Source organism: Dendrobates tinctorius, unplaced genomic scaffold (assembly GCF_039654945.1).
Source record: "Dendrobates tinctorius isolate UK_male_01 unplaced genomic scaffold, ASM3965494v1 ptg000128l, whole genome shotgun sequence".
Taxonomy (NCBI): Eukaryota; Metazoa; Chordata; class Amphibia; order Anura; family Dendrobatidae; genus Dendrobates; species Dendrobates tinctorius.
Window position 1 is genome coordinate 14,924,397 of NW_027361796.1, and position 19,074 is coordinate 14,943,470.

The 19,074-nt window shown below is 39.8% G+C and overlaps 1 protein-coding gene across 1 annotated transcript in view; it reads right to left on the reverse strand.

Annotated features, from left to right (window-relative positions):
- SLC44A1 (solute carrier family 44 member 1) overlaps window positions 1-19,074 on the reverse strand; it is a 134,474-nt gene that overhangs the window by 74,950 nt on the left and 40,450 nt on the right. The window contains exons 3-5 of the mRNA XM_073542684.1: window positions 14,047-14,189; window positions 12,086-12,222; window positions 6,865-6,958 (exon numbers count right to left, since the gene is read on the reverse strand). Of these exons, the coding sequence (XP_073398785.1) occupies window positions 6,865-6,958; window positions 12,086-12,222; window positions 14,047-14,189 (374 nt within the window). The remainder of the gene's footprint in view (window positions 1-6,864; window positions 6,959-12,085; window positions 12,223-14,046; window positions 14,190-19,074) is intronic.

Consider the following 19,074-nt stretch of genomic DNA (forward strand, 5'->3'; position numbering starts at 1 on the left):
AAAAAGGGTGGTGGGAACTCACGTCTTAAAGGCGAGGTGCTGGTGGAACGGACTATATAAGTCCCTTAACTAGAGTGTCAGAATTCACATATTTGGAGAGGAGGAAGGGGAAGTAGAAAGAAAGGGAACGAGGCATCTATTCTATCATGTTACCTTGGTTTGATGTATGGAAAGTATGCAAGGCAAATATAGAATAGTGGGATCCCTGGGAAAGTCCAAAGAGGCTGTAGGGAACAATAGGAATGTTATAGATAGTCATATTAATAAAACTGGTATACCTTATAAGTGTCATAAGGTACCTAGGATAGGTGGCCGTCAGGGTTGCTGGGGACCTGTAATATATTAGTGTGGTTCATTAAATCCTAGTATAAAAGTAAGGGGGGAGGAGAGTAAATATGTGTTTGATTATTTTTCAATCAGTTTTTCAGAAAATATCATCACTAATGTGCTTGCGCTTATAAGTTGATTAGTTGCAATATTCTGAGCCAATGAGTACCCATGCAATACTTTGGACTTTTGCCATTATTAATTTTGTATAAATTTCTGCCTTTTCATGCAATTCTCTTTGATATGACATATGGTGTATCTTTTATCTGCTATGTTATTTTCTTGTCTTTTAGCAACTTTATGACTAAGACCCGCGAGGTTCGAAACGTCGAGTGTTTCAGTCGCTTTGTACCCTTATTTTCATTGGCATTATTTTGCTCCCTGGAATATTTTTTGTGCAATAAACTTTCACTATTTTTGCAAGTAATCTATTAGAGTGTGCGGTGAATTCCGACTCTCTATGTATTGGACATAAGGTGGCTAGCAAAGCTTTTTAAATGAGTAGAAAGTCAGACCGCCCTTTACACAAAGCACTAGCACATGCCAATACAGGGAAGGTCCTCATACGCATTTAAAAAAAACAAAATACAAAAAAGAAAAACTTAAGACCAGAGACGAACAGGCTGTTTTATCCCTGCACAGATCAATATTCATCTTAAAACAATTTTGGTATTTAGACCATTTATTTTATTAAGATCCAAGCTGCATTTCTCTGAAGCCTTAAAAGTCAAGAACAAAACAGCCCTAGAACAGGAAGACTGTCAGACGTTGACTGATCAGTAAGTTATAGAATATCACTATGATATTCCATAACATGTTGATGGGAAAACCCCCTTTACTAAGTAAATTGAGGACAAAGTCTACCTTTGACTTAACTGTAACTGGCACAAATGGTAAGTGAGGTCACGCAACATGTCAAAGGCTAGAGCTAGTAGAAGATTACTCTTATTACATCATGCTCAGTATAAATGAATTACAAAGAAGCAACGCACAGAGGAAAAATAGTCTTTTTATATCCGTATCAAAAATCAGTTTAGTCTTCTAAAGCTTTTTGGCAGAATACATGACTAGCTGAGGTTTTGTGCCGGTTCTTATTTTAGTTAGTGCTTGAAGACAGTTGGGGTTACGTTTGTCAGCTGAACTATTCTATTATGTCCGCTATGGTTGTGCCTTCTCATATTGAAAAGAAGGATTTGTGGCAAACGTTGCAGGATAAAAACAGATTCCATTTTCGAATAGACGAATAATAAAGTATTGTTTCAGGCTATGGAGTACATGGCGGTATTTTCTCCAGAGGCTAGATGATAAGGTTTCAAAAATGTGCCCCCTTCTCTTAAAATCAAAGATTGTTCTAAGGCTACTTTCACACTTGCGTTTTCTTGCTGTGCGATTTTTGCACACACAAACGCATGAAAAAAAACGCATCATGCGTTTGTGTGCGTTTTTTGGTGCTTTTTTTGTGCATATGTGCGCATTACAATGCGCATGTATGCACGCACCCATAGACTATAATGGGTGTTTTGCTGTAAAAAAAAAAACGCATTGCGTGCGCATGCGTTTTTTGGGGGCAAGTCGGACGCACAAAAAATGCAATAGGATGCATTTTGTGCGCCCGAGCGCACACTACAAAAAAACACATGCGCATACAAACGCATGTGTATGCGCACCTATGCGCACCCACGTAAAAGATAGGGGGAAAAAAACGCATGTTTTGTGCTAAAAAACAGCGCAAAAAAACGCAAGTGTGAAACCAGCCTAACCTTTACTAAAGAACATACCAAAATGGTAGGTGATAAATATATGATCGCCGGGGGGTGGGGGTCTGCTCTCTGGAATCACCAGTGATCCTAAATATCCCTGTGTGAATGTAACATTTGTGCAGATACTAAATCACTGCTCCATTCACTTCTATGAGACTAATGGAACGTGAAAGCTTGGTTGTGTGGACATAAACTGAAAGAAACACCATGCAGGGTTTTTGTATCCACCATGGGGACAAAGAAGCTACAAAAGCGTCCAATATTTAATTAAAAAAAATAAAGAACATTTGCAAAATTGCGATCTGCATTGGAGCAATAAAAACGCAAAGTTGGTCACACCTTTTATTATTTCCATTCCCACGAAATGTAAGCTTCTCAAAAACCATGAGTACTTCTACAAAAAGTAAGAATGCAAACCTTGACTTATTACTCTGCTAATCCAGCTGCTACTTTGTACACACTTAATCGGGATCTTTACTCAAAATGCCAAGGAAACCATTTCCGTGATGCAATCGGATAACTATTCTTGTGCTCACATACAGGTGCTTCTCACAAAATTAGAATATCCTCAAAAAGTTGATTTATTTCAGTTCTTCAATACAAAAAGTGAACCTCATATATTATATAGAGTCATTACAAACAGTGATCTATTTCACGTGTTTATTTCTGTTAATGTTGATGATTATGGCTTACAGCCAATGAAAACCCAAAAGCCATTATCTCAGTAAAAAACACCTGCAAAGGCTTCCTAAGCGTTTAAAAAGTTACCTTAGTCTGTTTCAGTAGGCGCCACAATCATCGGGAAGACTGCAGACTTGATAGATGTCCAGAGGCAGTCACTGACACAGTCCACAAGCCACAAAAGGTCATTGCTAAAGAAGCTGGCTGTTCACAGAGTGCTGTATCCAAGCAAATTAATAGAAAATTGAATGGAAGGACAAAGTGTGGTAGAAAAAGGTGCACAAGCAACTGGAATAACCACAGCCTTGAAAAGATTGTTAAGAAAAGGCCATTCAAAAATTGGGGGAGATTCACAAGGAGTGGCCTGCTGCTGGAATCTTTGCTTCAAAAGCCACCACACACAGACGTATCCAGGACATGGGCTACAAGTGTCACATTACTTGTGTCAAGCCACTCATGACCAATAGACAACGCCAGAAGTGTCTTACCTGGGCCAAGGAGAAAAAGAACTGGACTGTTGCTCAGTGGTCCAAGGTATTGTTTTCAGATGAAAGTAAATTCTGCATTTAATTTGGAAATCAAGGTCCCAGAGTCTGGAGGCAGAGTGGAGAGGCACACAATCCAAGCTGCTTGAGGTCTAGTGTGAAGTTTCCACAATCAGTGATGGTTTGGGGAGCCATGTCATCTGCTGGTATAGGTCCACTGTGTTTTATCAAGACCAAAGTCAGTGCAGCCGTCTACAAGGAAATTTTAGAGCACTTCATGCTTCCATCTGCAGACAAGCTTTTTGGAGATGGGAATTTAATTCTCCAGCAGAACTTAGCACCTGTCCACATTGCCAAAAGTACCAATACCTGGTTTATTAACAGTATCACTGTGCTTGATTGGCCAGTAAACTCGCCTGACCTTAACCCTATAGAGAATCTATGGGGTATTGTCAAGAAGAAGATGAGAGACAGCAGACACAACAATGCAGACAAGCTGAAGGCTGCTATCAAAGCAACCTGGGCTTCCATAACACCTCAGCAGTGCCACAGGCTGATCACCTCCATGCCACACCGCATATGCCACACCGCATTCATGCAGTAATTTATGCAAAAGGAGCCCGGACTAAGTATTGAGTGCATTTACTGAACATACATTTCAGTAGGCCAACATTTCGGATTTCAAAATCATTTTTCAACCTGGTTTTATGAAGTATTCTAATTTACTGAGATAATGAGTTTTGGGTTTTCATTGGCTGTAAGCCATAATCATCAACATTAACAGAAATAAATACTTGAAATAGATCACTCTGTTTGCAATGACTCTATATAATATACGAGTTTCACTTTTTTGCATATAAGAACTGAAATAAATTAACTTTTTGATGATATTCCAATTTTGTGAGAAGCACCTGTATGTCATTCATTGTAAAGAAATGTGATAGAATATAGTGTTAACTGCAATCACACTGATCCTTGCTATGACAGCTTTGCAATCTGCACATGAGGAAAAGATATTACAAAACTTATAGATTACAAGAAATGAGGACGTATGATGATCGTTAATATTGTTTAATGGAATAAATACATCAAGAATAGGCACAACAATGAATGTTTTAACTACATTCCTTTATATCCACTGCATGTTGCACCACTGGTTTCTGTTATGATTGAGTCACCGTAGGAGGCAAAAACAGAAATGCTAGCTAAGTCCAGAAAACCAGAGCAGTTGGCAGCTATCGGATTGCAGACCCCTGATCCTATCACAACAACTAACAGTAGCCGTGGGGGGTTCCTACGATGCCCTAGACCCCTCGATCACAGCCGGAGAATTAAATAGGCCTACAGAAAGAAAGGGGAAATCTAAACTGCCCCAGAGCAGACCCCAAAGCAATAGGCAGCCCCCAACATATAATGACGGTGAAGCAAGATGAAAACACTAACACAGACAGAAAGATAGACTGAGCAAAGACGGGGCCCAAACTACCTAGATAGGAAAGGACAGGAAGGCTGCTGTCTGCAATCCGTGAAAAACCCTATGAAAATAAGAGTCAACAGACTGACAGTGAAAAAGGCCCTGAAGACGCTAGGCTTCAAAAAAGCTATGTCAGTACTCAGAAATATTCTGAAGAAGACATAGCAACAGGCAAAAGGAGATTCAGCTCACCCCAGCAGGGAATGGCAGAATCCAGAAAAGCAAGGAAAACAAAAACAAAACATAAATGCAAACAGGCAAAGCAGAAACTTAGCTTTAGGGAAGCAGGAATCAAGACTGGTGTCCTAGAAGTCCACAGAGAAATCACCCGCAGGGCAGAAGGGCGTCGGCAGCCTTATATCCAGTCAGTGACTCCACTCAGCCAGTCATCCTCATTAGTTTCAGGTGCCTGATAATCAGGCTCATTAACTTCCTTTACCAGAATAGGGAGTTCACCAGACCTCAGTGACGAAGGGGATAATGAACTCACAACAGGTTTCCTTCTATGATGGGCAATAGTCAGCTCCAAACTCTATGTCACACTGGTGTTGGGACTATGGGTGGTAACCATACAAAATACACACATCAAACAACAGAGTGGGATACAAGGGAGTTTAAGGAATGAAAAACCAAAGAGGAGAGGACGAGGAAGTGTACACAGACGAGACTCCAGGCAACAATCTTCTAACATGACATCCAACCACAAACTACACCTCCAACTCCAAATCAGGCAGTAAGAACCCACACTGGCAATCCCTAAGTGCCAGAGGCAAGGATGGCCAACACTAAACAGCTGAGATCATCCAAGTAAGAAAGCTCCAGGAGCTTCAACTGAACAGATTCACTCTTGCACGGCTAGCAAGGAAAAAACAGTCACTGTTTAATAAGACGGTGAGGCACTTCTAACCAGTGCAGGAGTTCAGGAAACCAAACGCCGTGATCTTCTGGCTCCTCTCTATCGCGGTATCCCCATGACACTATTTCTGGTTCCTAGGCTCCAGTGGAGTTTTTGCAATTTTTTCTCCCAGCAAAGACATTCCACACATACCCTATTTAAAGCCTGAAGAAGGGAGCCTAACCCAAAATGTTGCTATACTTCAGCATGTAGTGTAATAACTTTTTTTTTGGATAGGAGGGTAAAAAATTAAAACCATTTTAAAAAGTATTCCTTTTTGTGCCTTTTCTTGGGAGTGCTATTCCTTTATACATTATTAATTTTCTGATGAAGTAACGAGTAATGTGCCCTGCTCCATTGGAATAAACATCCAATTCCTTCTTTATAACACAAATTAGAGGTCAATCAACCCACCTTTTGTCTATTGCATGATGATAGTTGTCCAAAGTTATCCAAAGACACTGTAGATTTCCAAAAGCATCATTACCAACCATACAGAGAAGCAGAACTGGTGGAGGTGACCTCAGGAATTAATTCCACAAAAGACATTCCCAGATATTACTACATCTCAATAAAGGATTCTGCCAGTAGGACCAACCTTCCTAAACAGTCTATATGGGCATGTCGTTCATAGGAAGCTGAATACAATGATACCTTGATACCTGCAATCTAATGACTTATTCCAGAGATGTTTTTTTTCTTACATGTAAGTAAGCTGTTAAGGTCTATGGGCTGGACACTGATTTGCATGAGAATCTGCCTCCAGAGATAATTTTAAATAAAAAGTGGGCATTACCAGTGTAAGATGTGTAAACTAACAGAACACTATAAGTCAACTTTGTCTCCTTACAACTACATTTGCTGCAGCTCTCACAGCTCTGATGTATTCCAACACAGTTCTGCAGCGAGATCAAGAAAGCAGAGAGCAGCCATTACTCATCACCTACTGGTAATGCCTCCTTTCATGTAAAATAAGCTCTGGAGGCAGATTTTCAAGGAGACCTGGGTCCGGCCCAAAAATCTTAGCAGCTCATTTACATATAAGAAAAAATTGTATTTCTCTGTAATAAGATATTGTTGCAGATATAAAGGTATCATTTTATTCAGCGTGCGATTGTCTACATGCCCATATAGACGGCTTAGGAGGTTTGTTTGATCCTACTGACAGACTCCTTTTAACGGTACCTTACAGTAGAATGGAGAAGTATACATGGTTTAGAAGAGACTCTTCCCATTACTTACCTTTCTGGCACTGGAAGCTTTGGGCACAAAGACACTGCTTTGCTATCGGTAGTGTACTGGTTGGGGGATAGTGCATAATCACACAAATGTGATCCTGTTGGAAAAAGTAATACAAGATATTTATGGTTGCATTTCCTTCAATAACCATGCCACCACTGAAGCCCCCCCATCTGCTGTGCTTCCTGTCCAATGTTTTCATCATTGTAGTGTTCGGGCACCACCTCCTATGACATAATTTTCAATCAGGACACTGTAGATGGTGCCACCATTGTAGTTTTAGTAACTATGTCCCTAGTTCTGCATTCAGTGGCACATAGAAGAATGTCACTTTGCTTTACCTTGGACTGCAATGGTGGCACTAGCTATAGCGTAGGCACACAGCAGGACTAGGGGGCATAGCTACTAAAAAAAATATAGCGAATCAACAGCCACAATGAAGTTATAATCTCTAGTGACTACATGCTCACATACCAAAATCGTTGTCCTCCCCTTTGCCCCTCCCCTACTCAAAAAAAAAAAAAAAAACAAATACAAGAGCTAAGCTGTATAAATAATAGCTGATCACAATAGTGGTTTTCAAAATAGTTTTACTAAAGTTTCAATGGAAAGCACAAGGAAACAACAAAAATGGTTAAAAACCATTTAAAAGAGCACCACTGTGCTATACAAAAGTGCAATTACATAGTGTAACACAGCATATACATCTATTAAAGCTGAGCTACCAAAATCAGGAATAACGTAAAATACAGCATGAGAAATTACAAATTTGTTTTAAGTAAATAAAGGTTTTATTCCTCAAGAAGATATTACTTAATCTCTTCCTGGCAGTGAATGACCTTTGCCTTTTATTATTAAGCAATAAAATTGTGCTACTGCCAAAAATAAACAAACACTGTATAAGATTACAGAGACCCTAGAGGAAGTAGGGGGTCTGCATGTCCCCAAGTGCACTATTGACACATCACATGTGGCTCCCCAAAGGATCTTGGTTTTGGTAGATGAGCGTTAATATTTTCATATATTTTGGTACACTATTTAATGACACTTTATGCTTTTGCGCTCTTTGTATACAGGAGGTATGGATATTCTGGCCACCGTTTGTCAACCAGTTTTGATTTTCGTGTGCAACTCAATGGCGCTTTTTCAAAGTTTTTTAGTATTTGTGCTGTTTTAGTGTTTTGCATTGAAGCTTAAACATTGTATTTTTCCCAATAATGTTCACTGTTCTTATTCGTTACACTTTTGTGTTTTGTTTGTATAGTAACTAAAGAATGGATAGTAATGAAGGCAGTATTTCAAATCTAAACATTCACATACAATTACACATATCTAATTTAAGATTTCCCTTCTTTTCATGTCCAATCTTTTTCATGCCTAGAAGAATTGCATACAGATTTTCAATGAGAAAACATGATAAAATGCTCCATTTTCTATTGGACTTATTTTCCTTCTCATTCATTGTGCCTTCATTTAAGATCACAAAGCACTCAAGAAACTTTATAGACATGTCAAAGGCAGAACGTTCTCTTTTATTATCCTCTGGTTAGAGATTAATACATAAATCTTTATATTGCTGCTGTAAATGTAAATCTTCACTTGTGAAGATAAGGCAAACCCTCAGGAGAACCATTGACCTCTAGACAAACTTGTGTCCCCAAGTAATGCTACTACTTTCTTGAAGATGTTACTTTAACAGAAAAAAAAATGAGCATTTCTATTTTCCCAGCTACAAAAAATATTACATCTCTTATGTTCTTCAACGGATATATCAAACTAAGGGGAAGTGGTTTATTCAATGAAGAAAGCAAATTAACAAAATCAAGAAGCTGATTAAGAAAATAGATTATAGAGTGGACTATTGTAAGATAATGCCTTCAAATGGAGCTAATATGAGATTTATTACTCTTATATGATCTACAGTAATATATATTATATATTACAAACACACACCTCAAAAAAATAAAGGGAACACTTAAACAACCCAATGTTAAGGTACGGTCACACTTAGCGATGCACCAGCGATCCCGAACAGCGATATGACGGAGTCAGGATCGCTGGTGCATCGCTAAGTGGTCGCTAGTGAGCTGCCACACAGGCAGATCTCACCAGCGACATAGCAGCGGTCGGGGGTCGCTACTTACCTGTCAGAGGCGGCGATCCTGACGTCCTCCCGCCCGCGTCCATGCGTCGCTCGTCGGCGCCACAGGAAGCTGACGACGAGACACGGCCCAGGACGTTCTCGCGCGATCAGCGATAACCAACGGGGGAGCCGGTCGGAGGTAAGTATCACACATAGCGATATTGCTAGCAATATCGCTATAACGTCACAAAACTAGTGACGTTATAGCGATATTGCTAGCGATATCGCTTAGTGTGACAGGCCCTTAACTCCAAGTCTATCACACTTTTGTGAAATCAACCTGTCCAGTTTTGAAGCAACATCGATTGTGAATCAATTTCTCCTGCTCTTGTGCAAATGGAACAGACAACAGGTAGTAATGATAGGCAATTAGCGAAACAACCCCTATTAAGGAATGGTTCTGCAGGGGGTGACCACGGACCATTTCTCTGTTCTCATCCTTTTTGGCTGTTTTATTCGTTTTTGTTTTTATCACTGCTCTCACAACTATAGGTACAGTAGCATGAGGCAATGTCAACTGTACAACCCAAAGATGTTGCTCATTTAGTGCAGCTCATGCAGGATGGCACATCAATGCGAGCTATGGCAAGAAGGGTAGCTGTGTCTATAAGCAGTGTCCAGAGCATGGTGCAGATACCAGGAGACAGGCCAGTACACCAGGAGACATGAATGGGGGCAATAGGAGGGCAACAACAGAGAGGCAGGAACGCTACCTCCTCCTTTGTGCAAGGAGGAACAGGAGGAGCAGTGCCAGAGGCCTGGAAAATGACCTCCAACAAGCCACTAACATCCATGTGTCTGCTCAAACGGTCAAAAATAGACTCCATGAGGGTAGTATGAGGGCCTAAAGTCCACAATTGGGAGTTGTGCTTACAGCTGAACACCATGATGATGAAGGCAATTGATGCTATGGACTGGCCTGCCTGTTCCCTAGACCTAAATCCAATCGAACACGTGTGAAATCATGTCTCGTTCCATCCAACAACTTCACGTTGCACCAAAGACTGTCCAGGAGTTGACTGATGCTTTATCCAGGTCTGGGAGGAAATCCCTCAGGAGAACATAGGCTCCCTCATCAAGAGCATGACCAGGTGTCCTAAGGAGGTCATACAGGCATGTGAGGGCCACACACAATACTGAGCATCATTTCCTTGTGTTGAGGCATTTCCACTGAACTTGGATCAGCCTGTAATTTGATTTTTCACTTTGTTTTTGAGTATTATTCCAAATCGAGACCTCCATGGGATATTAATTTTGATTTACATTGATAATTTGGGTTTTATTGGTTTCAGCGCATTTCACTATGTAATGAATAAAGATTTGCAACTGGAATATATCATTCAGTGATATCTAGGATGTGGTATTTTAGAGTCCTTTATACTTTTGAGCACACACACACACATAATAAATATATAAATAAGTGTCACTATATAAATTGGGAATTTAAGGGTGTTACTTATGGTAGGCCTTGTTACATTGGTCCCAGCTCTCTGCAGTTCATTCACTAGGTCCCCCTGCGTGGTTCTGGGATTTTTGCTCACCGTTCTTGTGATCATTCTGACCCCACGGGGTGGGATTTTGCGTGGAGCACCAGATCGAGGGAGATTATCAGTGGTCTTGTATGTCTTCCATTTTCTAATTATTGCTCCCACAGTTGATTTCTTCACTCCAAGCTGGTTGGCTATTGCAGATTCAGTCTTCCCAGCCTGGTGCAGGGCTACAATTTTGTTTCTGGTGTCCTTTGACAGCTCTTTGGTCTTCACCATAGTGGAGTTTGGAGTCATACTGTTTGAGGGTGTGCACAGGTGTCTTTTTATACTGATAACAAGTTTAAACAGGTGCCATTACTACAGGTAATGAGTGGAGGAAAGAGGAGACTCTTAAAGAAGAAGTTACAGGTCTGTGAGAGCCAGAAATCTTGATTGCTTGTTTCTGACCAAATACTTATTTTCCACCATAATATGCAAATAAAATGAAAAAAAAACAGACAATGTGATTTTCTGGATTTTTTTTTCTCAGTTTGTCTCCCATAGTTGAGGTCTACCTATGATGTAAATTACAGACGCCTCTCATCTTTTTAAGTGGTGGAACCTGCACTATTGCTGACTGACTAAATACTTTTTTGCCCCACTGTACCTGGCTTCAATCATGCAGTCAGGCTGCGTTTCATACTGAGGTTTGATGGGTCTCCTTTAAGTTGCGGATAGTATAGTGTTGTGAACATGGAAATAGTATTAAGTATATTCATCATAAATTGTACATGAACTTTCTGCGAGTAACCCATATCTGAAGCCAGTTATCTGGTAGACCCAGGCATGTGCCCCCATGGGCTTCTTTGGCTGACATGCCAAGCTAGTGCAGAAGTTTTAAAATCAGTATGGAAGTATGCCAACCCTTTTCTCTCTGCAATGACCGCGTGCATGCTTGGCATGGTTCTTCTAACTGAAACTTGACTATTCTTGTCTGTTTCAACCAGGTGCGTTAGATACGGGTCAAGCATGCACAAGGATTCATACATCACAAACTATCAATAAGAATGTACTACGTGAGGCACATAGCTAGAAATCAATGGTGCTAAAAAATAAACAATAATAAATGCACAAGAGTAAAAGGGATGCACCTAGGAAATGTAGTGTTCAATATGTCTGGGGCTGTCATGTGGTAGAAAGTCCTGGACTGGCACTTCTGCCTACATTCATGTGCGACAGAAACACAGGTGTCCCAGATGAAGAAAGGAAAACAGCCAGGAGGTTGGTACTTTGTCATACTTACGCTGGGGTCACACTTGTGTGTGCAATGCGAGAAACTCGCATCAATACCCGGCACTGCCGCCGGCACTCGGGACAGGAGTGTGTGGCTGAATGTATTTTAATGCAACTGAAAGCTCCTGTCCAGAGTGCCGGCGGCAGTGTCAGGTATAGATGAGCGAGTTTGTCGCATTGCACACTTAAGTGTGACCCCGGCCTAATGTAGATGGGACTTAAAACGGGTAGCCCCAACATAAAATCACATTTTTCATCTTGATTGTTCTTAGGTAAATTCAAGCAGTCAATTTCAAGTACATTTCATTTCTACACTCACCATTTGTTTCAGCAAATTTTTTTACATCGTTTGGCGTTTTCAGCTCCTGATGTGGGCACTCAGAAACACATAAAGCCATGGACTTTATTTTTCGGTTCACTAAATCCAACTTGCAAGGGTCCAAGAAGAAAACATACCTAACAGTCACAGAATTAGAAAAAAAGCCTGTTACCCTTATATACTGTAGGGCATAGGAACCAATGACCGTATACAATAACCAACGCTATAATACAGCAATGAAAAGCCAGTGACTTTCTGGTTGCCGGTAGGAAGGGTTAGGCGCTAGCGCCCATGTGCACTACTGAGATCCATGCAACTCTGATGTATATAAACTGCACCTGTTCAGCCACCACTCTTGGTCCTAAACAAGAGGGGGTGTGTGTGTGTATAAAATAAAACAAAAAGAAGCGATGGAGGACAGCATATAAAAATAGGCAAATTTGAAATCTTGCTAATTTCTCACTGACTACCATTTTTTTCTTGATAATAACCATTTAACAACATTGTTTTGTCTTTTTTTGCATGAATCTCTCTCAATTTGTGACACTTTGATTTGCAACTAATTCATCAAAATGATTTGCGCCTTTATTCAAATTTTCTTTTGTTTAGTTAGTGCTGTGCTTTTTACATTAATTTCACTTCTCCCGATGTTTTAGACACATTCATGAAGTACAACTTTAAAAAAAAAAGTGCAAAGTTTGTCAAAACCGGAGTGATTTTACATACACTAGTTAAAAAGTTGAGTTTTTTGACATTTTGCAAGATGTTCAACTTCTTTCACTATTTATTTTACTCTTCTATATAGCGCCATTAATTCCACAACATATTACAGGCATTATTGGCACTGTCCCGATGGGGTTCACAATCTAAAATCCCTATCAGTATGTCTTTGCAGTGTGCGAGGAAACCGGAGAACCCGGAGGAAACCCACGCAAACACGGGGAGAACATACAAACTCCTTGCAGATGTTGTCCTTGGTGGGATTTGAACCCAGGCTAAAATGACGTTCAAAATTTAAGGCAAAGTTCACATTGTGCTTGTGACCTCCATTTAGTGCATACGCTAGGAAAACTCTACAGAGTCTGCGACGGATGCCTCACATCAGTTACCCATAACATAAAAAAAACATTGTTTTTTTTTCAAAAGCTTTTCATGACGTATCTGATGAAATGGATGGCATTTAAGCTTATAAGTGATGGATGCCAATGTTACACATCCATTTAATGCATGCTTTACTCATAGGCGACAAAGAAAGTCTTTATGAAGTAGCCAATTAAAAAAATATTGAAAAGTTCATCAACTACTTATCCATTCAACGTTGTGCCTGTGACGAATGTATGGCATCTGTCACCAATAGGTAAATACATTATTTTATTATAGTATTAGGGTAGTAAACTAGGCTATTCCATACCGGATCTTTAACTCTTGTGATACATTGGGCGGCATGGTGGCTCAGTGGTTAGCGCTGCAGCCTTGCAGCGCTGGGGTCCTGGGTTCGAATCCCACCAAGGACAACATCTGCAAGGAGTTTGTATGTTCTCCCCGTGTTTGTGTGGGTTTCCTCCGGGTACTCCGGTTTCCTCCCACATTCTAAAGACATACTAATAGGGAATTTAGATTGTGAGCCCCATCGGGGACAGTGATGATGTGTGTGCAAAAACTGTAAAGCGCTGCGGAATATGTTAGCGCTATATAAAAATAAAGATTATTATTATTATTATTATTGTCATGCAGAGACCAAATCTTACTTATGGACCCCATTAAAGACACCAATGCTGAATAATGAAGAGTGCACATTTAGGTCTGAGAGTCATGATGGCCAACTATGTGTAGGCTTAACTTAAAGCTGCATCTAATGATTCTTGCCATGTCCTAAAAGCCCAGCAGAGTAAGCAATAAAGCATATGATTGAGTAAGCACTGCTCGAAAGTAGCGACATACATTTACAATATTTCACCTACTTGCGGTTCGTGTGGTCAAGGCCACTATTTTCAAAGCCTTCAACCTTAGCGTTCTTCTGTCCACACACATTTCCATAGCTGTCATAACCAGAAACTAAACGGGAGGCAGCTCCTGTTGCAATAGAAAATCCACAAATAAAGCCCTATGTTAAGAAAAAAAGAAGAAAAATCATATTATTGCTCATCTTTATAAAAAAAAAAAAAACAACTTGTACTTTACATTGTGCAGCATGAAGTTCAGAAAACAAACATTCTGATATGTTCTGAAAAACAGATTTCAAACATTTAATATACCCACTTTAGTTTTCTAGTTGCATAAGGCTGGTTTTACATTTGCCGTGTTTTTGCTGGCCGTTTTTTTTGGCCCCAATGTATTTCTATGGGGCTGCAAAAATTAGTAGGAACGCCGTACTCTGTATGGCCGTATTTGTGGCCTTGAAAAAATATCGAGCTTGCTCGATATTTTTCACGGCTTACGGACACGGCTGCAATACATTTCTCAATGGTACCGCAAAAACAATGGTAGCTTGTTTTTGCGGTACACCGTATTTGCGGATCACCGTTTTTTCCCCTGCTATTTGTTATAATAGGGAAAAAGGGCCATCCAAAGGGTTTTTTGCGGTCCGTTTATCACGGCAATACGGCCATTAAAAACGGGCCGCAAAAAACACAGCAAGTGTAATGCCAGCCTTATAAGGCTGGTCATCAGGGCTGTGGAGTCGGTAAGCCAAACCTGCGACTCCGACTCCTCAATTTCCCTTACACCGACTCCGACTCCAACTCCGACTCCACGACTCCGACTCCACGACTCCGACTCCCACACATATTGCTTATATTTAAGTGAAAAATTTATTGTAGTACAATGTGAACCTCAGACATTTAATCATTTTTATGATCCAATAATCAAGATATTTAGATAGAACAGAATATATATTGGTGTACTACCCGGTTTTCATTCTTTTTGGTACAGATACGATATGGATAGACAGATATGGATAAATGGATATATAGATAGAGCAGATTTCTAATCTGCTTTTGCTATTGAAAACATTATCTATGAGCTCAAAAACCTTTCAGGTGATGCAGTTTTTTTAAAAAGATGATCAGCTTTTGCAGCTGAAAAACGTATCCTCAAAAAACACAGGAAAAATGCTGTGTGTGAATGTAGCCTTAGATCAGGAATATAACAGCCATTTATAGGACATTTCATAACTTTCCCAAACTCCTATGAAAAAATATTCAGCACATCCTGCATTGAACTACTGTACCCAATTTATTATATATTTTAGGAGTCGGAGTCGGTCCATTTTATACCAACTCCAACTCCACCAAAATGAGCACCGACTCTGACTCCGACTCCACGACTCCGACTCCACAGCCCTGCTGGTCATACACATGCAATATCTGTTGACCGAACATTCTAGGTTGTGTGATAACGTATTTAAGGGGAGAGAGGCAAAGCTGATAACATATCTCTAGCAGGGGGGTGATCTGGAAAGAAAGACAAAAAAAAGAAGGTTTCCGCATTTGAATGCACACCTCATCTGCCCTATCTTCTTCTCTGGAGCCCCTCAGCCAATCCAGCTGATATCAATGGGTTCAGTAGACTGTTTTCAATGTGTACAGAGGCCTTAATGCCCTTGTCCTCTAATGATAGAGAGATTACTCTACTCATAATATCCCAGTCTATACAGTAAAGCTGACCATTAAAAAGGAGTGTTAGCTGCTCTAATTACCCATGTGAGACAGCACAGTTATTTATGGATAGCAACTTTTAAAACTTTTTTTTTAATATAACGATAGTAAATATCTGACTTTAAAAAAAAAATAATTTTTCATTTTATTCCTTTTAAAAAGGGCACCTAAGCTCCTAGCTGCCCTTGTCTTTGATTTCAGAATTGCAACATACAACCAGTAGTCTACTGATAAGAGTTGATAGTGATATTAGTTATCTGTGCTTTATTTGACTTTGTAATAGATCAGGGTTGTAAATGTCTAACCTTTCTCCTAAGTAAATAAATGCAATTGTAAAATCAATGCCATGTATGCTCAGCAAAACAACTCCAGTGTAAAAATCAATGAGTGATACAGTATATAAAAAATCCAGACAACTATAGATGCCATGGACTGGCAAATTAGCTCACAGAAAGAAATCCAACATTTAGTGATGCCCTTGCATTTGTCTCCAGGCAGTCTTTAAAAATTATTTGCATTTTAGTATTGAAAATACTTTTGAAATGTATCATTGTTAGTTTTTTCAATTACATTTGAGCCTGTGGAAAAATCGAGAGAGTATACGAAAATAGCTGTATTTCCAAAATGGCTTACACAATATGTTTGTAAAACCCCTAGATTAAAATCTGAACTATACAGTTGGCACGGAAAGTATTCAGACCCCCTTAAACTTTTCACTCTGTTTCATTGCAGCCATTTGGTAAATTCAAAAAAGTTCCATCTTTTTCTCATTAATGTACACTCTGCACCCCATTTTGACTGAAAAAAACCCCCAAAACAAATGTAGACATTTTTGCAAATTTATTAAAAAAGAAAAACTGAAATATCACATGATCACAATTATCCAGACCCTTTGTTCAGTATTGAGTAGAAACGCCCTCTTGAGCTAGTACAATCATGAGTCTTCTTGGGAATGATGTCACAAGTTTTTGACACCTGGATTTGGGGATCCGCTTTCATTCTTCTTTGCAGATCCTCTCCAGTTGGATGGTGAACGTTGGTGGACAGCCATTTTTAGGTCTCTCTAAAGATGCTCAATTGGGTTTAGGTCAGGGCTCTGGCTGGGCCAGTCAAGAATGGTCACCGTTGTTCTGAAGCCACGCCTTTGTTATTTTAGCTGAGTACTTAGGGTCATTGTCTTGTTGGAAGGTGAACCTTCGGCCAAGTCTGAGGTCCAGAGCACTCTGGAAGAGATTTTCATCCAAGATACCTCTGTACTTGGCCGCATTCATGTTTCCTTCAACGGCAACCAGTCGTCCTGTCCCTGCAGCTGAAAAACACCCCCATAGCATGATGCTGCCGCCACCATTTTCAACTGTTGGGATGGGATTAGGCAGGTAACGAGCAATGCCTGGTTTTCTCCACACATACTGCTTAGAATTAATCACCCAAGAGGTCTTTCTTCGTCTCATCAGACCAGAGAACCGTATTTCTCATAGTTTGGGAGCCCTTCAAGTGTTTTTAGCAAACTCTATGAGGGCTTTCATATGTCTTGCACTGGAGAGAGGCTTCCGTTGGGCCACTCTGCCATAAAGGCCCGACTGGGCAGTGGACTTTGTGGAACTTTCTCCCATCTCTCTACTGCATCTGTGGAGCTCAGCCACAGTGATCTTGGGGTTCTTCTTTACCTCTCTCACCAAGGTTCTTCTCCCATGATTGCTCAGTTTGGCTGGACGGCCAGGTCTAGGAAGACTTCTGATGGTCCCAGACTTCTTCCATTTAAGGATTACAGAGGCCACTGTGCTCTTAGGAACCCTGAGTACTGCAGAAGTTCTTTTGTAACCTTGGCCAGATCTGTGCCTGGCCACAATTCTGTTTCTGAGCTCCTTGGCCAGTTCATTTGACCTCAAGATTCTCTTTTGGTCTGACATGCTCTGTGAGGTCTTATATAGACAGGTGTGTGCCTTTCCAAATCTAGTTCTATCAGTTTAATTAAACACCTGGACTCTAATGAAGGAGTAGAACCATCTCAAGGAGGATCACAAGGAAATGGACAGCAGGCGACTTAAATATGAGTGTCTGGTCAAAGGGTCTAAATACTTATGACCATGTGATATTTTTCGTTTTTTCCTGTTTAATAAATTTGCAAAAATTTCTACATTTCTGGTTTTTTTTTCAGTCAAGATGGGGTGCAGAGTGTACATTAATGAGAAAAAAAATTTAAAGGGGTCTGAATGTTTTCCGTACCCACTGTATACTTCAAGCAAATCTTCAAGGTATTGTACAAAATCCATTTAAATGTGGAATACAGAAGTTAAATTATGAAAATTCTGTCCTTCCAAACATGTCTAGGCCCAACTGTGTGCAGATGTTATAGCATACAGGCATATTGTAAGTCAAACTTCTAATCTGTTGAGCTTGACTGCTGATCACTGCACAGATCCAACTCAAACTGTGCAGAGATCTGCTCCCAAGCCCTAAATTCATTAAAAACACAAACAAAAAGTGTGCATTTAGGTAAGGAAATCAAAAAGGTATTGTACAAACCAAATACTTTGATAGTAAGAGTTAAATAAGTCATATGGGAACACAAGTTAGCACACAAAACCCATAAATATGGAGCCCATCATGTGCATCATTTGTGCTCCTGCACACTACACTACCTTTTCAGGAGAACATTGTTTGATAAATGTGCCTCAGTGTATTTCCAAAGCTACCAACATTTTATGCTGTACAACTACATGATGAGGACTATTACAAGCAAAAAAAAAAAAAAAATTCTGAAGAAAGAAAAATGTAAAAGGAATGGTTGTTTACAGGTGTCACCTCATTTTAGCTGCTGTAGTCCAAATGATAAATGTTCTTACCTACACTGAGGTATACAGTGGCATGTAAAATTTGGGCACCGCTGGTCAAAATTACTGTTATTTTGAACAGTTTTGAAAATTAAAGGATCTCTAAAAAGCCTAAAGTTAAAAAAATAATTTCCTTTGTATTTAACGCATAAAAAATATATTTTCTAATCTTTTACATTTTAGTAATTACAAAAAGGAAATTGGGTATCTGCAAATGATTGGGCACCCGATTAGTACCTAGTAGAATCCCCTTTTGAGAGTATCACAGCTTGTAAACGCTTTTTGTAGCCAGACAAAAGTCTTTCAATTCTTGTTTGAGGGATCATCCATTCTTCCTTGGAAAATTCTTCCAGTTCTGTGAGATTCCTGGGTCATCTTTCATGCACTATTTCCTAGCCACATATTTTCAATGATGTTAATAATAATAATTTTATTTCTGTAGCGCCAACATATTCTGCAGACCTTTACATGTTAGAGGGGACTTGTACAGACGATAGAC